Below are 24,254 nucleotides of genomic sequence, written 5' to 3'. Positions count from 1 at the left end.
AGTCGCAAAGAGTGTACAACCTCAGACCCTCATCATTTATGTATGAGACTACTGATGTGTTATTTGAATGGACATGCACATGATAGCCTCTGAGGTCTGGGAAGAAGTACCTCAGTGCTAGAAATACAATCATCATTTCAAGGCAGTTTATGTGCCTTGAGGATTAGCCAGTCATCAACATCAGTGGTTCTCTAACTTATTGGGGACAGGAGAGTCCTTTTCAAGGACCACCTCACAGTTATAAAAGAGATTAAGAATATGCTTACTGCATTTTGTAATCTTAGATGTCATTGGAACTTCTGTGTTCCTGGAATTTTAAATGTTTCTTGATTGTTAAATTTTTCTGGATTACATTTAATTTTTATGCATTACATTTTTGTTTTAATTGATCAAAAACTGGTAATCAAATGAAGGCATAAAACCTTCATTTAATATTTTAAAATGCAATAAAATGAAAATTTAACAATTCCTTTTAATATTTGGCAAACAAAGTGCTGTGCAACAGAGGTTTACTATACTAATTAAAACATGAAAAAAAAACCCAGAAAAAAAACAGTGTGATTATTCCTTTAAAAATAAAATTTTAATATTTGAATTTTTTTGAGAAAAATCTTATGATCTATATAATTGAGTAAACGGATGCCCTGGAGTCGTAATGGAGCTGTGAAAGTGTGGGGAGACAATGCTAGGCCAGAAGGAAGAAACCGATACTGGTAAAGCTTCGCCTCCGAAAGCAAACCAGAGGACCTGATTTGACTCCTGAGTGAAAGCACTGGAGCAAGCAGGTGAGAGCTGATAAAGGGCTGGACCCATCTTACACTCTTCTGTGAGCTCCATCTGCGACCCCAATGATCTGATCTACCAAACCAAAAGAAATGCGAGCCTGACAGCTTTCAGTGCCCCTCGGGAGCTGACCACACATGCTCCACTCCAAAGCAGTGCACACAGAGATCGAGAGCGAGGGCAGGGAGGCACACACTAACTCTAAATGGCTTAGTTGGCATTCTAACACTTTCTAACAACTTTTTTGTGGCCCTAAAGGACCGACAACACCAAACAACTTTTTTGTGGCCCTAAGGGACCGACAACACCAAACAAGACATACAATTGTTACACAGAGTGCTTGCTGAAGACACAAAAGCGAAAACTGCTTTATTCCGGGTGTCTTTTATGGCCAACATCATGGTCACATCCTGACACAGGATTGAAAGAGTTGTACATATGGTTCTATGCAATCATGCGGATACGTTCCTCCATAGCATTGTAACTTCCGAAGCAGCACAAGTTCCCTCAAGAAGTAACAATGTAATACCTAGATTATTTAATACCTTGGATTTTTGGATATGGGGGAGAGTACATGTGCTGATTTGAGTCCCTGCAGTCCAGCCCAGCTCAAGTCTAATTGTGAGTTGACTTTATTAAACACCGGCTGAAATGGTTTTGAAGTGCCTTTGAGAAGGTGCAGTAGTGGAATGACGATGATCCAATTGGAAATGTGCTCTGCTCTCACACTGTTGATTAGTTCCTCCACCATGTCAGGCAAGCTGAAAAGGGAATCCAAATAATCAAGATCTTTTCTCAGAAAAAAACTACTCAAGTCTGTTCTCTGCATATTAAACCAATGTTCTGGGTTAATGTAAGCTCTACTGACTGCATCTGTGGCATACTGTCAATTACCAGAGAAAATTAGTTTGGCAAATTGTAAAAACAAACAAAAACATTTACAGTAATGCGCTTACAAAGGAAGTGGGATATTGTACTGGAGGGTTTAAAGCTACGATGGAAGTGAAGAATTTCTGTAAACAACATGCTTGTTTTCCAAATTGTTATGCAAGTGACTTATCAGTAGGATTTCAGTAATATAAACAGATTTCAGATTTTAATTTTTTAAAAGAAAGTTTGTTTTATTCCTTACAAAAATGACAGTTTGATAATCACTATTCAGTTTTCACAAAATATTAATTGTTTTCATGCTTTTTGCGACACATTGCACTATTTCATGCTTTTCATCTTCAGAAAGATCTTCCTTCCCCATATTGCACGAGAACTGTGACTTGCTTAATAATGTGGAAAAACCTCTTTAACTAAGGAAAGACCTGTTTAATTTACCTAAGAAGACCTGGCAATCTATTTAACAAACCTGTATGAGGGGCTGTTTACATGACACCGTTTTCAACTAAAAACGTAAAACTTTTTTTTATTTTTTGTCTGTTCGTTTGCACAACAACTGCGTTTTTGGGTACCTGAAAAAGCAAAGTTTTCAAAATGGGTTTTAAAGTGCAAGTTTTTGAAAATGGTTTCCATATAAACAACAAAACTTTAATAATAATAATAATAATAATAATAATAATTCTAATTTATTTAATAAAGCACCTTCAAAAACAACTTCTCAAAGTGCTTTACACAAAATAATCAATACAAAGCTCAAATAATAAAAGTAACATCAATAATAAAATGCTAATTTAAAAATGCTGCGTTATCTGCCCAGGCTAGCCAACTCGCTGCTCATCACCACCAACTGAATCGTCTTACCTCATTGACAGAGGAGTTGGTGAAAGCCATTCAGACCCTGCAAACTCCCGCTCCAAGCCCATCTCCGCAGCAAACACAACCCACCGCTGTCCGCGCTGCCGAGACCCAGCCTTCCGCGAGCGCGAGTCCCAGCCTCGCACTTCCCGACAAGTTTGATGGAGATCCCAATAAATGCAAGGGCTTCATTTTGCAATGTTCACTCGTTATCGCCCAGCAACCCATGCTTTATTCCACTGAGGCTGGTAAAATCGCCTTCGTCTGCTCTCTACTTACCGGAAGAGCACTCGACTGGATTACAATCGTGTGGAGAATGGATGGTACTGTCTTCCCCACCTTCGAGATCTTCCTCCAGCAGTTTCGGGAGGTTTTTGAACACTCTAAGGAGGGTAAGGGAGCGGGCGATCGACTCCTCGTACTCACTCAGGGTTGTTCCACTGCCGCTGAATATACGCTCACATTCCGAACTCTCGCTGCACAGACGGATTGGACCAACGCCGTTTTAAAGGTGATTTCCCAAAGAGGCTTGAGTCACGAGATGCAAGCAGAACTGGCCTGTCGCGATGAGGGAAGAGAGTTAGATCAGTTCATTCACCTTGCCATCCAGATTGACAATTTGATTTGTTCTCGCCGAGCGAGTTGCCATCCTGTTTCCACCTCCCTTTTCCCTCCCGCTTACAGAGTCTCCGCCTCCGCGCCTGCTGACAACGTTGAACCCATGCAAGTGAATACCTCCCGACTGACCCTGGAGGAGAGAGATCGACGAAGGTCTCAAAATCTGTGCCTGTACTGTGGAAAGGCTGGTCACTTTCGTATCACATGTCCCTCTCGACCTTCTCTGAGAGATTCAAGACCGGTGAGTTTAACCGTTGACGCCCTTAACCCCAGTTCTTGTATGTCTCTACCCCTTGTGCTCACAATTAATGGCCGTAAAAAGTTACCACCAACACCCTGATAGATTCCGGAGCCACGGTAATTTTATGTCACAAAACTTTGCTCTACAAAACAACATTGCTCTAATCCCTTACCACTCTCCTCTTACAGTCGAAGCCATCGACGGGCGGCCACTAGGCTCCGGCCGTGTGTCCCACATCACCCAAGAGATATGTATGCGGAAGGGAGCTCTCCATCCATCCAGTTTTATGTCCTTCATGCTTCTCACACACCTGTCATCCTGGGTCTACCCTGGCTCTGTAAACACGACCCACACATCCGGTGGGGAACCAGTCAAATTGTTCACTGGGGTAACTCCTGTCGCTCCACCTGTCTCGTCTCTGTCACCCCTTTGTCCGTCCGAAGAATCACCGTTCCCCGGGAAGGGACTGAACTAGACCAACTTCCAGCTGAATACCATGACCTAGCAGAGGCCTTCAGTAAGGTAAAAGCCTCCAAACTTCCTCCTCATCACACCAGTGATTGTGCCATTGACCTAGTGCCCGGCTCCACACCTCCCAAAGGTCGCATCTTCCCGCTCTCCCAACCAGAGACAGAGGCCATGAAGAAGTACATCGAGGAACAACACGCAAAGGGCTTCATCCGACCCTCGACGTCTCCTCCAATGGCCACACCACCATCCTCACTGTCGTGGCCTGTCACCTCATTCCTCTAGCCAAGCTCCCCACCGCTCTGCAAACGGCTGAACAACTTCCTCCGACAGGGGACCCCAATTTACCTCCCGAGTCTGGTCGGCCTTCTTCAGAACACTTCAAGTCAACGTGAGTCTCACATCTGGATATCATCCCCAAGCCAATGGGCAGGTCGGACACCTAAACCAAGAGATAATCAGGTTCCTCCGGACCTACTGTCATCACCATCAAGAGGATTGGAGTCGATTGGAGTTGATCTGGGCTGAGTATGCCCAAAACTCCTTTCAGAAACACTCCACTGGTTTGACACCCTTCCAATGTGCCTTAGGCTTCCAACCTCCCCTGTTCCCATGGTCCGGCGAACCCATAAATGTACCTGCAGCGAGGAAACATGGAAACTGGCCCACACACATCTCCAACATGCAGTCCGCCACTTCAAGAGACAGGCTGACCGCCGTCGCCGACCTGGTCCAGAATACCAACCTGGACAATGGGTATGGTTGTCCACCCGAGACCTACGCCTTCAGCTCCCCTGTAAGAAGCTCAGCCCTAGGTACTTGGGTCCATTCAAACTCCTTCGTCAAACCACTCCAGTATCTTACCGTCTTGCCCTGCCTAATCATTTCTGTATTGCTCCCACCTTCCATGTGTCACTACTCAAACCTGCCGCTGACCCCTCTGAGCAAGGAGAGGAGAGGTCCCAGGAGCCGAGCCCCCTACCCATTCTGGTGGAAGGCGAGTAGGCCTATCGAGTACACCAGCTACTGGATTCCAGGCGTCGGGGTAACACACTTCAATACCTAGTCGATTGGGAGGGTTTCGGTCCAGAGGAACGTTCATGGGTCAACGCACCCCCATAGGTTTCAACGGAGAAAAGTGAAGCAAATTAGAAGTTTCACTTCCTGATGGCTGAGTGTACTGTGCAGACTCAAACTGAGCTTGACGAGGTAGATGTGACGTGAGCAGCCTGTCTGACAGTTGTAAGACTTCTAGTAGCTGTGCCAAGCGAAATCTGAATCATTCCCTTCCGAATCTTGCAGAGACGGAGAGCGTGAGTAGGAGCTGTCCATGAGCTAGGAGCAGAAGCAACTTTATGATTCTCTATGGGCTTCTCCCTTGACTTTATGCCTTCACGTGCCTTCCTGAAGACCTCCCATTACAGAAGAACCGTCTGGGGATGGAGTGACCATTCTTTTGGGGGAACATTACCCCGAGAAAGCATGTCTGCTCCTACGTTCATTGTGCCCGGCACGTGAGCTGCCCTGAGTGAGCGCAGGTTAGTTTGAGCCCATAGCAGTAGCTGTGTGGTAACAGGTTTTGGGACCTGAGGCCACCCTGGCAATTTATATAGGAGACCACTGACATGTTGTGGTGTTCCGCCATATATGGGAGGAAGGTTTTTAGGGCTAGAAAAACCGCACTCATCGAGGCAGTTGATGTGTTGGCGTTTCTCCGAGCTCGACCAGAGGCCGGAGGCAGGCCTACCCTCGTACAGAGCTCCCCAACCGGAGTTGGAAGCGTCTGTTGAAATGACCCTCCTCTCTGAGACCAAACCCATGCTCACACCCTGCTGGTACCAGCCGGTGTTTTTCCAGGGGTCCAGGGCTTTGATACAGCGCTGGTCCACCCTGATATTCATGAGGCCCGAGTGCCATGCATGGGATGGTACCTGAGGTGCCAGCCACAGCTGAAGAGGACGCATACGCAGTAGGCCTAGTTGGAGTACTGGTGATGCTGATGCCATAAGGCCCAAGATCCTCTGAAACGTTCGGAGGGGTACATAGGAGCCCTCTTTGAATGACGTGGCGAGCCGCAGAATTGACAGAGCCCGGTCTGTTGTGGGCCATGCTCTCATAAGTACCGAGTCGAGAACTGTTCCCAGGAACGTGATACGTTGGCTGGGGGACAGTATACTCTTGGAAAGATTCACCCTGAGCCCTAGACATTCTAGATGGCTGAGGAGCCAGGCTTTGTGAGTATGGGACTCCACCTCTAACTGAGTCAGTATGAGCCAGTCGTCGAGGTAGTTCAGAATGCGCATTCCCCGCTGTCTCAGGGGGAAGAGAGCTGCATCCATGCACTTTGTGAATGTATGAGGCGCTAGCGCCAGTCCAAATGGTAGGAATGTGTATTGATATGTCTGCCCCTCGAAGGCAAATCTCAAGAATGGCCTGTGGTGGGTGTTCTCTTGGATGTGAAAGTACGCGTCTTTTAGATCCACTGAGAAGAACCAGTCTCCTGGGCGAATTTGCGCTAGGATGTGTCTGATTATAAGCATTCTGAAGCATTCTGAATGGCCGTCTCATGAGGGCCTTGTTCAGATGTCTGAGATCTAAAATGGGTCTCAAGCCGCCGTCTTTCTTCGGAACGAGAAAATAACGGCTGTAAAACCCTGACTCGCTTTGTGACGATGGCAACTTTCGCCAGCAGACATACTTTGGTGCGGAGGACATGAGCTATGGTGCTCCTTACCGAAGTTTGGATGACGGCGCGAAAGCGCGGTGGTCTGCGGGCGAACTGAAGCGAGTAGCCGCGCTTTATAATGTTCATTACTCATTCTGAAACTCCGGGGATGGCTTGCCATGCCAGAGCCCGCAGTACCAGAGGTAAGATCATATCTGACGGTGGAACGCCCAGACTCGGGGGCCCGAAACGACATGGGTTTATGAGAGAGATTTTGCTCGATTGTGCATTTTGTAGGTTGCTGTTAAAATCTACTGCAGTGCCTACGCCAGCAGTGTGCACGGCGCAGCGTCTCTCTGTCCTAGTCGGGCTTTTGTTTGTTTTTATTACTAATTTAAGTTATCAAAATGTCTCAGCTCTGTTTGTATATGATCGCCAGACACTTCTCTCTGTTCGTGATCAACATGCTTTATTTTTAAAGAGTGTCAATCATGGGAAACAGTCTTCGGAGATACCCCTTCCTCCATTCTTAGCTCGGCCGGTGTACCTGCAACGTATACCTAATGCTTCCCCACGGAGGAAACACCCCAGAAGACGGAGAAAGCGTGGTGGTGTGGTTGTAAGAGTGAGAGCATACCTGCGGTCGGCATGGAGAAACGGCTGGGGTTTCTATCGCGACTGTCCCTCACTTGCTGTCCTTTCTCCCTCGGACTTCAGGATGCAGTGGCTTCTCCCGATTCAATGTGGAGCTGTTGTCGCTGTGAACCTGCAGCCTGCACTGGCGGAAGAGTATGTTCCTCGGCACTCTCGAGTGACTAAGCGCGGCGTGGACCAAACGAATCTACGATCACTGGATCGAGCCAAATCTCCACGTACGGAGGATACCGTTCTTCAGTTGGCACTGATTAACGTTAGATCCTTGACTAATAAGACGTTTATATTAAATGACTTCTTTTTGTCCAGGGGGCTTTACTTTATGCTTCTATCGGAGACGTGGGTTCAACCCGGTGAGCACTTCCCCTTCTCAGAGCTTCTTCCTCCGGCATGTTCGTTTTTTAGCTCTCCTCGATCTACGGGAAAAGGTGGAGGGCTAGCGACAATTTTTAAAACCAATCTAAACTGTAAGAAGATCCCATGTGAACAATACAAGAGCTTTGAGTTGCAACTCTTCGAAATTAACCTTAACTTATCAGTGTTATGTGCACTTATCTATCGCCCTCCTAAATTTAACAAGGATTTTATTAAGGAATTTTCGGTGTTTGTGGCTGGCATTGCTGTTAATCAATCATTTTTTAATTGTTGGTGATTTTAATATTCATGTTTGTTGTGTTTCTAAGCCCTTGGTCAAGGACTTTTTTAATATTTTAGAATCGTTTAATCTTACTCAATCTGTGAATTCCCCAACCCATAACAAGGGACATTGTTTGGACTTGGTCTTATCCCATGGCCTAAATCTGTCCATAAAGGACATTTCTGATGCAGGCATTTCTGACCATATGCCCGTTTTGTTTTCCGTTTCTTTGCCGTGCTTTCAAAAAACATCATGCCTCCCCATATGTCAGCGGCGTGCAGTTAATCCATCTATGGTTTCACTTTTTGCTGCAGCGTTTGATACTTCTCTGTTAATGCCCTTGGATGTGTCTTTTCAAATCTGGACATTGATGAGATGGTTACTTCATTTTACTCTACGTGCACGGAAATTCTCGACCTAATAGCACCGTTTACGCACAAGAGTTCCAACCTAAAGAGAGAGCTATGGCACAATGACACTACCCGTGCTCTCAGAAGGGAATGTCGACGTGCTGAGAGAAAATGGAAAAAAGATAAATTGCATGTATCCTTGGGAATTTTAAGAGATTGTTTGTCTAATTATCAGGACGCTGTTAAAGCTGCAAAGACTCAGTATATATCAAACCTTGTGCAAAACAACTGCCACAAACCCTTTGTTCTTTTTAATGTCTTAAATAGGTTCATTAATCCTCCTGAACACACTGGTATTATCCCTAGCGCCCTTTTGTGTGACAGATTTTGTAAATTCTTCACTGATAAAGTGTCCAGTATCCGGGCTGTAACCCATTGTGTTGTGCCTGATCCAAGCATTATACCTTTATGTACAGCTGGCTTTGAAGATTTTGTGCCATTATCTTTTTCTGATTTGTCAAAGACGGTTCAAGGTTTAAGACATTCAGTCTGTTCAGCCTTCCTGCCAAGCTTTTTAAAGATGTTTTTGACACGATTGGCCCTTTTATTTTAAATCTGATAAATACGTCTCTGTCAGCTGGGTATGTTCCGGCAGCTTTTAAAAAGGCCATTGTACAACCTCTCTTGAAGAAGCATAATTTAGACCCCTCTGCTTTGTCTAATTACAGGCCAGTTTCTAAGCTGCCCTTTCTATCCAAAGTTTTAGGAAAAAGTGGTATATGCACAACTCCAATTGCACCTCAATTTAAACAATATCTGTGAAAAATTCCAGTCTGGTTTTAAATCCTGTCATAGTACGGAAACTGCTCTTTTAAAAGTTTTTAATGATCTTCTTTTAATCGCTGATTCTGGTAGCTCTGCTGTACTAGTACTCTCAGATTTGACTGCAGCGTTTGATACTGTTGACCACATGATTCTATTGTCTAGACTCGAGTCCTGTGCAGGCATTACAGGCACTGCTCTGAAGTGGTTTCGGTCATATCTGTCAAATAGGTCTTTTTCTGTGAACCTTGGGCCTTTTTATTCAAAGAAAGCCCCGATTACTAGCGGGGTGCACCTCAGGGATCAATTTTGGGCCCAGTCTTATTTTCATTGTATATGTTGCCTTTGGGATCAATTTTCCAAAAATATAACATCTCTTTTCATTGCTTCGCGGATGACGTCCAAATTTACTTACCTTTGAATACTAATACGAACTCAGTTGAAGCACTGATAAATTGTTTACATGAAGTAAAAGACTGTATGTCACTGATTTTTTTTTAATTTAAAAGATAAAAAAACTGAAGTTATCATTTTTGGAGAATTCAATATCTCAGGCTTAAGTGCTCTTGGCCCAACATTGTCAAACTGCTGCCCATGTGTAAAAAGTCTTGGTGTTTTAATTGATAGTTCTTTTAAACTTGAAAGTCAAATTAGCTCAGTGGTAAAATCAAGTTTCTTTCAACTCAGACTTCTTAGGAAGGTTAAGCCGTATCTGCCACATAGCCAACTGGAAAAAGTTGTGCATGCTTTGATTACAAATCGTTTGGACTATTGCAATTCATTATATTATGGTCTTGACCAGGGCTCAATTCGCCGATTACAATTAGTCCAAAATGCAGCGGCACGTTTGTTGACAGGGAAAAAGCGCAGTGACCACATCACCCCTATATTGTCGTCTCTTCATTGGTTGCCTGTTGTTTTTAGAATCCATTTTAAAATCTTATTGTTTGTTTTTAAATCTTTAAATGGATTGGCACCTCCATATTTATCAGACATGCTTAGTTTGCACACTCCTGTTAGAACACTAAGGTCTACTGGCCAGTTGTTAGACTGTCCAAGGTCTAGACGGAAAACCAGAGGAGACAGAGCTTTTTCAATAGCAGGACCTACGCTCTGGAACTTGCTTCCTCTCAGTATTAGAGCAGCTACCTCTGTCGAGTGTTTTAAATCATTATTAAAAACTCATATGTTTGCATTGGCGTTCTAATATTGGCTGAGCTGTGACATTTTTTTATTCTTTGTTGTCTGTTTTTAAATATTTTTTTGGAATAGCTTTGTATTTTATGTTATTTCTTATACTTGTACAGCACTTTGGGGCAGTAGTGACTGCTTGTAAATGTGCTTTATAAATAAACTTTGACCTTGACCTTGACCTACTGTGTAGGTCGCGTTTGGGTGCAGGGGTGTGTGACAAAAGACGGGCCCATGTTCTGCATTTAATACTGCTCCAGCCGCCTGAGCTGAAGAGGGGGCTCTGAGAAGCAATCGAGCGGTCTCTTCTCTGGCTGGTCTTTTTCCTCCGCGCCGTCCACAGTGGAGAGTGTGGTGGAGGAAGTAGAGCGCGTTCGCGCTGAAAAGGGCGCGCGCCAGCACTTAGTGAGCTCCTCGTGGACCTCAGGGAGAAATGGAGCGGCGCACTGGCGAGGGGCCTGTTGGCGCCCCGGCAGGTACCACTCGTCGAGGCGGCTTCTAGCGGGTTCAGCTGGGGAAAGCCAGTCGAGACCCAGCTTGTCGACAGCACGAGTCATGACACGGAGAAGCTTGGCATCAATGCTCGCTCTGGTGTCGAAACGATCATTCTGAGAGGGAGGGGTGGGGTCCGCGGAGCCTGACCAATCCTCACCCTCAGATGCCGCCATTGAAACTGCATCATCCAGTTCCTCGGCAGATCCGCCAAAGGAAATGAGCCCTGCCGCTTCGAGAGAGGGGCATTGGTCGCTTCTGGCGAACAGAACCGGAGATGAGGGTGTCGGTGAGGCACGCGGGGAAGGACCTGGCGTGCACGCGCTGAAGTCACCGCGTTCATGGATCCTTTGATCGCGCCGCTTCTTCCTACGGGGCTCGCGGGGCGCCGAAGACGGAAGATGGGCGGGTTCACTCTCTGACGTAGCGAGAGTGAGTCTTGATCGGAGGACAGCCACAGGCATACTGTCACCAGGGCTGCCAACTCTCACGCATTGAGCGTGAGACTCACGCAATTGACACTTTTCACACACTCTCACGCCACATATCCATTTTCTCACGCACAGAAAAATTGCGGAGCAAAGAGGTAACTTACTTTTAATATTAAACTAATTCTCAGCTCTTAGATTCCGTCAATTTTATTACGAAATTCAGACAAAAATACGTTTGGCGCTTGTAAATGTGACGTGACAGATCGCTGAGCGCCTCAGTTCAAGTGCACGTGAACCGATCATCTGTTACTTTTTTATTTAAAGATGCAGTACAACTTACCGAAAGTATACATAATATCGAAATTAGTGTTTTTCAAACACGGAAAGAGGTCAATATAACAGCAGGAGAACACATAACGTTACATTTAGCTCAGGAAAGCCATTTAATGACCATAGCATGTGTTAATTGAATAGAAACAATAGCTAGAGAGGAGATTTTGCTGAGCACTATATTACATATTTATTATATTTTTACTTATGTCATTAAATAATTGTTATTATAACAAAAACTGCATTATATTTAATTTAATTTGTTATTTTCAACCTTTAATAATACCAGCAGATTGGGCCCTCTATGTTTACAGCATTAGGTGAGATTATTTTTTTAAATAAAATGTAAAATAAACATGTATCCAAATTAGTCAATATTGAATCAAAATTTGGAATCAAATCACAAGAATGGAATTGAAATCTTGAAATTTTTGTCAAGCAATAATAAAAACTGTATCCTACCAGTCATTGTACAATGTAAACATTGTAACATGTTGTCACTAAACTTCATAAAATTCTATTTAGTTACCAAATGTTTTGACAATCACAATTACACTTATTGTGATGCAATATTTGTTTTTACATAACCACCCCCCCCCCCCATTTGCAACAACGCGCTCCTCTGTTAAAACAGCGTTTTAGCTCTTTTAGACTTGTCTAAAAGGATACTCGCCGGATGCCGCAGGGAAACGCTTGCTGGGCGAGGTCTACCGACGGCGCGAAGCTGTTCCGCTGAGAGGCTTTTCTATGGCGAGCGGCTTCCTATCCGGAGAAATCAGCGAGGTGTGTCTCTGAACTGAAGGAGAATAGATCTGTCATATGGCGAGTTTTCTCTGAATTTATACTCTCCTGACGCGTCCAAATTGGCACACTCGAGTCTGGCAGGGCGCCAAGCGCTCCTATTGGATCGCACGCTCTGCTCACTCGCCATAGGTTTGTGCAGTTGCCTCGCCACGCTGTGCAGCTGCAATGCGTTTTAAAATAAAGGCTTCAATATTCTCGAGAAAAGGAGTTTTCCCACAGCGTTTGCAACGCAGTACGAGAGAACGTTCTCGTAAGGGAACTTCAGTATAAATAATTTTTTTTGTGATTTGAAGCACTGTCGGACTTCTCTTATATAATAGCATGTGTTAAAAATAACTGTATGAGGGGTATTTCAAATATTTGTAATTTGCGTTCTTAACCCTCTGAGGTCGGCAATCACGCCGGCGTGATCAGCTCGCTTTTTTCCTTATCAGTTGAATTGAGACCCGAAATACTCTTTTGACTTTGATTTTACAAACAAGTTTCATACATCAGTCGATTCTGTTAAATGTGTATTATTTTTGTGTATACTCACAATAAAAACAAAGTGTTGTGCTTTTTGCCAAATTAAGAAAAATAAACACGAAGCGAGTTCTGCCTTCTCTCTGTCAGTGTAGTCCATTGTGAAACGCGTCCGAAAATGAACAATAACTCAGCGAATACTCAGTCAAACAGACATACAGACACACAGGCATGAAGCTTGAATTCTCTTCTTTTAAATAAAGTAATTTATATAAAAAACAAATAATTCTCATCTTGTGAAATCTGTATTAAAAGAGAGCGATTCCAGTCGAGCTCATTACAGCTGATTCAAATGTAATGTGACTCCGCCCACGGAGAGCGCGCGCTATTCAAACGCAAATGACTGAGGCAATCCACGGCGCAAACCTGTGAACGCCCCCATATCAGCTCGAGAAAACACAAGTTTATTCAGATCATTACTTGTTTACACCGTCTCGCAGCGCTGTGAGGAATAATAATAATGGAAAATACCTCAGAAGTGCGGGTATTTCGAGGAGCAAGGATCAGACTGAGCTGAGGAATACAGTAGTACGTTTTTTTTCCTTCTCACATGAATCGGGTTTCTGTTTATGAATGAATGAATGGCAGAGATGCGCGCTGTTTACCACAGCTCGCAAAAAGACTGTTTAAATTTAAATCGCGTTTGTGAATGAATGATGATGTTTTAGCAAACTGTATGGCTATACTGAGATGAGTAAAAATCGACTGAAATATGTTGAAATAAAATGTAGGCTATTTGTATAAGCAATGTATTAAACTGAAAATTAACATTTATATGCCCTAATATTTCATAAAAACAACGTTACAGTCAGGCGAAATATGAAAGACAACATTTTGTTGACTAGATTTGGGTACAGTTTTTACTGTAGAATATACTATAAGATTACACTTGAATTGTTGTTGTAATTGTAACCTTTTTAATAAAAAAATATATTTACAAGGTAGATGTAAACAAACTATTAAAAGGTAAATATAATTTTTTTCTTTTAATAATTTGTATTATGTTTTATTAGTAACAAATTTGGGGAGAGGATAAATATTCCAAAACTGAAAATACAGTATGATAATTAACTGCACAATTACTAGACATGTTTACCTTGGATATTATACAATTTGCAAGCACAATTTGTGAAAAAAAAAAATGTATATAAAAAAATATAAATAAAATGTATATTTGTGTATAAATATATACACATATATATATGTGTGTGTGTATGCATATATATATATATATATATGTGTATATATATATATATATATATATATATATATATATATATATATATATATATATATAAATATATATATGTGTGTGTGTGTGTGTGTGTGTGTGTGTGTATGTATATATATGAAGAGTTCAGATGCAAAAGCCTCTAAATGCCATCTGAAATTTTCTTCTAGAATGATCATTTTTATGAAGCTTGTATATTTAAGTTAGCTACAGGTGACACACCTGAAAGAATGGCTCATTAAGTATGCAGGTCATTGTCTCATCAGGTGTGAACTACTAAATATGCATGATCGTTTACGCCCCATCCGCATATTGCCTTTCCAAACTAAAAGTGTTTCACAAAACTTAAATCAATGTATCGTTTTATGTGAATGATTAGGCAGGATGATTTTCACATAACTTTGAAGACAAAACTCTAGACGACGACATCCATTAGTCAAAAGTCTTATTTACACATATTTAGTATGTGTTTTGTGGCCTTATTTCAGAAACTTTCATTTTTATTTTTTTCAATAACCATGCATAAACATTATTCTCTCAAAAATGAAAACATGTACATACATGTGGCTCACATATCATGGTAGTCCTGTTTGCGCTAAATAGAGTGTAATTTTTTTTTGCCATTGATATGTTTATAAGCAACTGAAAAAAGCACAAATGTCAGGGCATGTCAGAACATCTCAAGGACCCCAAAAACACCCCAGACCTCAGAGGGTTAAACCACACCTGAATGTGCACCTGATATGGTCTTCAGTTCATTTGAACTGCTCACAAATATTAGATATTTAGATCTGTTCTGCATTGCAACACTCTTTTGAGAGTTCTTTATAATTTACATTGAAACTGTAAATTATATATCAGTACTCACGTGTTTATTAGTGAAAATGATTCCGTTATGTCAGTCCATAAGGACAGGAATTCATACTCAGGTAATTTGGGCAGGCAGAGGGCAGTGCAGAGACGAGACAGAGTCCTGATGTTTAACTCTAGACGATACCGTTTCCACACGTAGACCATGATGAGAGCAGCATTCAGTGGCTCCACGATGAAAGCACTCTTTCCCTCGCTGTCCTTTAGCTCTGGGGTCACTTGCTCCTGCATGAAATGCTTCAGAAGCCTGCTCACCTGACAAGATGAAAATGAGATGATATGTTGAATTTCATGTTGACATCTACAGTGAATGTCTTTCAGTTTGTGATATTAAAGGCATTGTTCACTAAAAAGTGAAAATTTATATTTTTTATTATAAATGTATACTCAATTTATTTATTTTTTACAGATATTCACAAATCTGGTAAGACCTTATTTCTTTAGTGAAAAACAAACTGCATAACATTTATTTGATAAAATATTATTGCAGAGTAAATTTGTCCATTATAAGAACCGAGACTGTCAAGCTCAAACAAAAGACAAAATGAGTGCTGTAAAAATGTTAGTATTTTTAGTAGTATTAATACATCGTATTTTATCTTATATGTTCCATGAAGTCATTTAAGTTTGGAATGACATGATGAGGCAAATGATGTCAGTCCGAATATTAATTTTTGGTGATTTTTAAGTGAACATTTTAGTAGAAAGTTTTCCATTATATGCTGAGATAGATATGGTTCACTTACATCTTTTTCACCATATTTAAGTGAGACCCATTTCACATATGTCTTTTCAAATACAGAAGGGTTGCCATAGACTTCAAAAAACTGTTGCAGCTGACAAAAGAATTTGCTGACGTTAATTTTGCTCCAGCTTTTCAGGAGGTCAAAGATAGTTGTCAGCATGAATCGACCAGCGATTTCTCTTCCCTTGATTATTTTTTTCCTCTGCTCAGCCCACACATATTCTCTCAACTTCTCAAACCTACGTTTAGGTGGTTCTGAACAGATGATATCATCATATTGATGCCATTCTTCTGCAGTATATGAAAATGACACATTAGGTCCAGTAAAAAATTTAAATTAAACTGAAGTATAAATGTCTGAGTTTTACATACCTTCATCATTCAGGAGATGTGGTTTGACAAACAGACATCTGTTGGTGGTTTCTTTTGAATCCAGATTGTATATGTATTCAGAACATAATTCGTAATGCTTGTGCCATAAAGCTTTATACACAACATACGTGTATGGGATGGACACAGATACAACATCTGTCTTTTTGCATACACATTTCCCTTCAACAAGAAATCCATGCTCTCCAAGATCCCTGTAATCAAACTATTCTTCAACAGCTGATTCCAGTAATGAATAATGAATAAATGGTCCTTGAAAACTTCACTAACCGTGTTGCAAAGATTTCAGCCAAATCATCTTCCAAATCACCAATGGGACCACCAGCTCTTACGAAGATAAAATCCTCTTTGGGGTTAAACTCAAAGTCTTTTGATAGGACTGCATGAAAGTGAATGGTAAGTCTCTCACTGGAACTTATTTGTTGAGTTGATGTTGGAATTCTGCAATTCAACAATATTGATAAGATAATAATCCATGAAAAAAAAACAAAAAAAAAAAAACATTTGTACTTTAACAACTTCTATGAGGAAGTGCATTTGTCACACAATTCTGCATTCACCTTTTTGGAGGCGCGACATACTGACTTTCTGTATCATCACTTTCAATGGATTTCTTTTCATCAGTGAAATCTTTTCTTCCCATATGCGGCTGTTCCTGACTGTGCTCAGCCCTCACCGGCGAATCTACTCTAGAACCGTAATTCTTCTGAAGGCAAAAGAAACCAAATTAGTCAACATTAAACATGTTTATAATTTCTGTGATTATCAATGTTAGCAACCCAGCAAACACAGAACGTTGGCACAACGTAGCCAACCTTCTAACAACGTTTTAACAACATGGTCAAAAGGTTGCTATAACTACGTTGTGTAGTGAAGGTTGTTACAGCGTTGTCACAATGTTGACATTAAACCATCGTTCAGGGCCATTGCTTAAAGTTGTGCCAACGGTGTCTTGACAACCACTGGACTACATAATGTACTCGTCACTGCCCTGAAGCGCGAAAATCAGCCTTTTAAATTCCAACCACCTGTTGTTGGGCTCATTGTGTTCTCATTCATCATCGGGCAAGGATACGTGAGTATTGCGTTTAGCTGACCTCAGCTATCAAACACAACCAACTTTAATTTCTAATGTGATTAATGTAGCATCGCTCGCACTGTTTAGTTTTTCGTTTGATTTTTCCGCTATTTAGTCTCATTCGTTTCTTTGCTCCTCTGGATTTGTGGACGTTTCCCCGGTGACACCTGCTTTCGGCTACTGTCCGCCATACAGACCTGGTTTTGTTCATTAAATGTTCTGATCTGCCTTTGCTTTTTATGTTTTATTTATTATACTTAAAATAAATGTGTATATTCGTTTATTTTTTTTTATTTATTTTTTTTCACAAATGTATGACTTTTGGAAGTGCAATTTGATTATATGCAGTTTTAATAAAGTTGAATTAACGAAACCTTTTGTCATTTTTACTCTTCAGAGTGTAGGCTACACTTGCAGGTGTTGATAGCCCCATTAAATAATAATATAAACAATAAACGATAAAAAGTATATAAATATCTAACAAAATGCACCATATAAAAATATTGTCAGAACGTCGTCTCTCAGTTGCTGAATGTCGCGCAACAACGTTGCTACAGCCCTGTCGCGTCTTACAATTCTACGTTGTTACAATGTTGCGAGCACGTAGACAGCGACGTTGCCATAGCAGAAATGCAACGTGCCAGAGACGTTGCCACAACGTAAATGTGTTTGCTGGGAAGCAGCCGTTGGCCAAAGCTTTAGCTCCCTCCGGGGCCAGTTCTCAAATTAACCTAGACCCTTTGTGAAAGCACAGAGCACATTTTATATTTGAAATTATTTAGATTATTTTAAAATTATTTAAATTGAGACTGTGTAATGTTTTTTTGTATTTCAGTTTGAATTTCATGCAAGCACAGATGAATATAATTGTGCATCATAAATAAATCAACAAAAAAATGTCAGAATAAGAAACAAGTTTAACACTTAATCCACAGCCTTTTAATTTTTAAACTTGATGTCCATATCCAGCACCTCTGTCTTTGGTTTAGAGTTGATATCTTCATTTGGTCGAGTTGGAGATACATTGGCATTCTGGTAATCCAGCACTTGCCCTTCAGGCCTGATATCAGTCATTCCTTCTTCAGTGCCATGTGGAATGTTTGCGGATGTTTGAGATTCATCTTGTGGCTTGTCTGATAAACACAAAAACAAAAGTCACATAGCAGTGGTGGACATTTTTACTTTGTTACTGTCCTTTGGTAAATTTTGCATTTTTTTTTTTTTTTTTTATATTTTTTTACTTGTCCATATTTCAAAGCATTTCATAAAAACACATCATTCCTTGTTATTCAAAAAGATGAAATTGACACCCGCTCCAAGAGGCAATAATGATGTCTGATTCGATAGTGATGTTCATGTCTGACTCAAAATGAGCCCGGAACCAGGAGATGCTCAGAGCAGAGACATTTTAATATTATCAATTATCAGTGTAAATAAAAATTATACTCAAGTAATGACTGTCAGTAATTTGTGAACTAAATCTGCTGTAAAATAGTTAAGGCCATTTTATGAAATGCTTGAATGTGTACAGAGTAGGCCACTTTAGGTAAAAACTACAATATAACAAATGAATGCCTCATGCATCTACCTCATTGCCGTTTCAGTTTCAAATTATATAAAACTAGAATGTTTGCGGAGTTCTTCAACACATTTTGCACAATGTGACATATGTTTTATATTGTTTGATTATGTGTTTGTACTATTATGTATACTACACACCACATATTTACACATAATTTTTTTTTCTTAATTTTTTTTTTAAATATCATATTTGTCATTTTCACTTGTTAGCACAATGAATTACCAGTATCTGAAATGTATATTTTAGTATCAGAGTTTAAAGATCTAATCATTTATAATTGCTAAATAAATAAACATCCTTCAGTACATTTACCATGAAGTAATTTTTTTTCTAAAGTAAAATTTAAAGAGTACTTCTAATTTAACTGTACTAATATTTCATTAGGGTATATGTATTTTAGTCTGACTACAGATAACCTCTTATTGAAATGTTGTTCATGTTGTATTTAATTCTAGTTTCAAGTCTTTAGACTGTCTGCACTATTAATCCATTAATAATATTATTATCTGTTCAAATGGTGTAGTAAATATCATCTCGGTTACCAATGTAACCCTCGTTCCCTGAAGGAGGGAACGGAGACTTAGTTGATCGTACCGACTGTATGGGATAACGCCTAGTGAGCCCGATCACTCTGATTACTCTTAAAAATCAAGCCAACAAGCTTTGGCAGGTGCGTAATCAACGCCCCGCCTTACCCAGCAGGTATAAACACGGAAGTGGATGCACCTACCAGTTGTTTTTTGTTGAGGAGCAGATCGTGCCCCAGTCAGCGGTGGTCCAGTAGAATTGGCAAGGGGACTAAGTCTCCGTTCCCCTACTTCAGGGAACGAGGGTTACATTGGTAACCGAGACGTTCCCTTTCAGTCGGGGAACGTTCGACTTAGTCGATCGTACCGACTGTATGGGATCCTCTAACACGCCACTACACTACTGCCACCTTCCAGTGCCTAAACACAAAGCTGCAAGAGCCTCCGCATGGCGGATGGTCGAGCTTAGGTCCGGAAGTCACTGCTGTTCCACAGGACCACTGGGAAAGCGTACCTTGAAGGAGAGGTCTACGCTGCGAAGCCACATCTACATGAGAGTAACATGTGGAAAACACATATGGACCAGGCGCCTAAGCGGGTAGTACAACATATGGGATGTCATTGAGGTGGCTCCAGCCGCAGAAAGGGGGGGGGAGACACAACCAGTCAATAACGGCAGAGGTGACTCTGCTGAAGGAAGATACGAGCTTACCGTAGGAAGCATGCCGTAGAAAAATACACATACGGGATCACCATAGGGATCACAACGTATGGGCCCCACCTAACACAAGTTTCACAAGCATACAAGTGATAGGACTAGTATCAGACGCTCCGCCACGTCTACTACCGACAGGGGGCTCGGAGGAACTCAATAGGGTTCCGTAGAACTCACCAGAGTAAATTTACGCACTTATCCAGTCCATAGGAGGGGAATGGCGTAGCAAGCCGACACTAAACTCAGGCTAAGTGAGGCTGACTTCAATGAAGGAGCCTACTAAGCCATGAGTTCATGTTCATACCTGTTCAGCGAGGCATCCATGTCGACGCTTAGGAAAGAGCACACACTCCAGATGGAGGGACTCTTAACCCAAGTGGACACGGTGCACCTTGGACTTCCACCAAGATGATGGCCACACATTCCTACGTGGGCCAACCATCGCACAGGGAACCGAATCAAACACAGAGAAGCAGAGAAAAGTCAGGGCTGGGTCTGCCCATGAGAACAACGTCACCCAGAAAGGTGGAGCGGAAGCCGCACCCCACAATTCTAGTGCAGGAGTGAAGTGACAAAATGATCGAACATCTCAGGGGTTCTTATTTCTAAGAACACCAATGAACCGGTTCTACTTTGGATCACACGCAGGCCTCCAGTATGGAGAGGGCTCACGCAGAAGTATTAGTATCCATAGCTCTTTCAGAGGAAGATACTGAACCACCACAACCAAGCTGCTGTTTAGGGCTCAGTGCGGGTGCCATCGATGCCCATCTCTGAGTGACTCAGAGGAAGTCAGAAGGCTCTCGAGGAATAAGTCTAGTTGGGCCGTACCGGGGCAACTGAAGACTGTTCCATTCTGACATAGCACGCTGACATGCAAGAAAGCTCATCGGGGAACGCTCTTAGCGTGAACCCTGGCATCAGTCCGTTCCGATACAACCACTATTCCCAGTGAGTAGCGAAAAGAGCATCGGAGGTAATGGCAGGCGAGTTTGGACCAGCGAGGAAGCCCTTGAATTATCCTTGCTGAAACTCTAGGTGAAAAGCATAGACTGTAAAAAAATATGGACGTAGTGTCCGTGACGTCACCCGTAGGTTTCTGAAGAGCATTTTTGAAGCCTAAAGTGGGCGGAGTCGGCCGTCACCATCTTGGCCTCGCGTCACCTTGCGTCACTCTTGGATAACAGAAAATGGGCAAAGAGGCGGGGCGTGAGTGGAGCTGGAAGAGCCTGGCTATCTGAAACCACGCTCGCGGCTCACCGCTCGACTTGATCGAGTTAGCTCAGGCTTGGGAGGTAATGCTATATGCTACTGAAAGTACCCTATGGAAAGTACCAAGTCTGCGACTGCACAGGGCCGCGCGCTAAAGTGACAGTTGATGATGTAAAGCCAATTAAAAGTTCCTGTTTTTGCCCTTCGAAATATTATTAAAAGACATGGCTACAAGTGAGACTGTGTATCGTGATTCTGTACTATTCTGCTAGTTGAAAATGTATTATGCAGTAACTATTACTCTGAGAGAGTGTGTGTGAGACAGTGATTTATGTGCATAACAGTTACATGTCAGTAACTCTTTTTTTATAGTCTATCGGTCCGTCAGCGCGGCATCGCTCATCAAGTTCGTAGAGAGCTTATTCAGTCCATTGGGGATCGCCTTGTAACCCTTATCCGCACCTCCATTGAGGGTAGTGAGGGAGGAGGAGCTACCAAGCCTGTTTCTGGCAGAGAAAGGTGCCTTCCACCCGCTCCAAGAAACCAATCATCCAACCGAGACGGTTCAGGACGCGGTGGAGTATTCCACACGAGCCCGACCACCTCGGTGGTCTTCTTGAGCATAGCCGTCATCTCAGGATCCAACATCGGCGTTGCCACCCTCCCGGAGGAGGGCAACGGCACAGAGTCTACCTCCGTCAAATCAAGCTCCCCCTCTGATGCTGCGATGGACAACACATCGTCCGGAGTCGCCCCAAAAGAAATGTTCGGTCACAGAGGGACCGGCACATTCCTGCTGAGCTTCCCCCGGCTGCGATGCCTGAGAAACGGGAGGGATCCACGAGGCCACGCCGGGCGGATTACTCCTCACCGTAACTCCCAGATCACCCGTACCCTGCGGCATTCCAGATTTCCCCTGGGTTTTTTTTTTTTTTTTTACCCAGGGGGCGCTATAGAATGGGGCAAAGGCACGGGGACTACACTTCCGCGTTTAATGGAAGCGAGTCTCGATCTTAGCACCGGGATGATCATATCCCCGCAATGAGGACATGAATCATCCACAAGAGCCGCTTCAGCGTGCTGAATGCCCAGGCATGTGACGCAGCTCTCGTGGCCGTCAGAGGACGACAGAGACCGACCACACCCAGAAACGCACAGATGAAATGACATCTTGAAAAAGGCACACAAATCACAACCGTGTTTGCTCTTTTAGAAATGGGACCCGTCATCAGTGCTGGAGCACACAGGGGAACAACCGCGGCAACACTCGAAAGTGAAACACTCATTACTTCCGCCCTCAACCGCTTCAACAAAACACTCTTACTAAGAAGAAAAATGCTGTGGAAACAGCTGAACAGAGCTTCCGTAGCTCGCGACCACCGCTGCAACTGCTGTAAACACCGACACCAGGAGAGTCTTCCAAAAGAACACCGGCACACTCGTTGAATAGTTGCTCGATCAGAGACCATCAGAATGAACCGATCAGCTCCGAAAGCGAAAGACAACTGGGAGTTTTACTTACTCAAAAATGGTTTACAGCTTCAACCAATGAAAATGTACCAAAGACAAGGTCAAGACTTTTGAATGTGAGGGAATTAGTTGGGACTCGGGAATACAAGACAGATGCTCGTGGAAGAACGCATTTATTGCAAGGTAAGTGATTTTACTATGTATTTTTGTTAAAATTTAACATTCTCTAATGTTTACTAAGATAATTAGCAAACATTAAAAATGCACAGAACTAATAATCATCGTCTAAATATAGTATTGTATGTATTTTGATTCGACTGTTTTATCAGTCGACCGCAACAAAGCTACTTATGGGTTAACTGGTGTAAAACATGCTTTTCCAATGCTACCTCGCTGTCTGTGAAGTTGATATATGCGACAACAGAACTCGTTCAAATCTGCGCGACATTTCAAAGGTCAAAATGATACATCTCCCGCCCTAGCGCTGCTCTCTTGGCAGTAGTACTCCATATAGATTCAAATTAGTGTTATTTTAGTGTATTACGCACTGCTCTCAGGGCAGGAGTACTTAATACTCAGCAAAATCCCCGGAGTTAAATTAACTCTTCTAGAGAACATTTGGTCCCACTCTACAGAGAGTTAAAGTAACTCTGAATCAGAGTTAAAGTTAATGAGATCATTCAGTGATTAATTAAGTGATGATTGAACATTAGTGATGAACACCTGCTGGTAAACAAGCAGAATAACTGAAGAAAAGAGAAACACAAGAACTACAACTGACTTCAACCAAAGCCTTAGATGAAATCAACTGAAGATAAAAGAAGACATTAAATCTGTGAAGATCTCAGCAGAGGAGGATTAAACAACTCCACAAACAGCATTACCAGCTTCACTTATTACTAACCAGACTGACTTCATGTGGCTATAGAAGTTCTTATTGAGAATTATCAGAGGTTTAGATGTGGATGTTTTATTGGAAATGTTTCAGTGTTTCCTTTTGTTTGCCAGTTTAAGCTTTTGATGTGAGTTTGTGGTCTTAGTAACAGTGTTTACCAAAACACATAATTTGTTGCAAAGAAAGCCAGAAACAAAGATGATCAAGTGATATAGTTTTCAGCATCGAAAGGTAGATTAATTCACTAATATTTTTTCTTGACCAAAAGTGGTTAATTATTATTAATATATTTTATTCACCAATAATATTTTTTTGCAACAGATCAGACATTCTGATTTTAGATTTTTCAATACATATTAATAATCAATAATAATAGTGGAAAGAGAGGATCTCTATCATCTTTCCTGACATCTCACATCATGAACTCAAGAGGTGCATCAAACATAAGCAATGTACATACTTTACACACTCATACTTATGTTGTGTCTATAAGTGTTCACCTACCTTGTCCTGTCTCTTTTGATAGAGACGACAGCTTAAAGCCACACTCACTGCAGAATTTGGGTGCCTTTTCAGAAGACACATGATCGCATTGAGGACACTTCATTCTGAGATGATGCCTGCAAAGAGCATGAGAATGATGAAAAAGGAATTTACACACTATTTTAGGGGTTTTCAAAGAGGGACAGACTGAACGGTGGCACAAAACACCCAACCACTACATGAGAATATGATACTTGAATTAAATATCTTGGTTGGATGAAGCAAACCAGTGCCGCATAGACATG

General features: G+C 42.1%; 1 protein-coding gene across 1 annotated transcript in view; it reads right to left on the bottom strand.

Moving 5' to 3' along the window:
* Positions 1 to 24,254, bottom strand: part of LOC307171873 (E3 ubiquitin-protein ligase rnf213-alpha-like) — a 165,400-nt gene that overhangs the window by 125,096 nt on the left and 16,050 nt on the right. Inside the window, exons 2-9 of the mRNA XM_079893804.1 lie at positions 23,971 to 24,086; positions 18,038 to 18,198; positions 16,548 to 16,693; positions 16,258 to 16,428; positions 15,970 to 16,181; positions 15,599 to 15,888; positions 14,851 to 15,107; positions 1,329 to 1,544 (exon numbers count right to left, since the gene is read on the bottom strand). Of these exons, the coding sequence (XP_079749930.1) occupies positions 1,329 to 1,544; positions 14,851 to 15,107; positions 15,599 to 15,888; positions 15,970 to 16,181; positions 16,258 to 16,428; positions 16,548 to 16,693; positions 18,038 to 18,198; positions 23,971 to 24,073 (1,556 nt within the window). The 5' untranslated portion in view covers positions 24,074 to 24,086. The remainder of the gene's footprint in view (positions 1 to 1,328; positions 1,545 to 14,850; positions 15,108 to 15,598; positions 15,889 to 15,969; positions 16,182 to 16,257; positions 16,429 to 16,547; positions 16,694 to 18,037; positions 18,199 to 23,970; positions 24,087 to 24,254) is intronic.

Source organism: Squalius cephalus, assembly GCF_949319135.1.
Source record: "Squalius cephalus genome assembly, chromosome: 1".
NCBI lineage: Eukaryota > Metazoa > Chordata > Actinopteri > Cypriniformes > Leuciscidae > Squalius > Squalius cephalus.
Note: the sequence above shows the minus strand (reverse complement) of the source record. Positions and strands in the feature narration are given on the sequence as shown.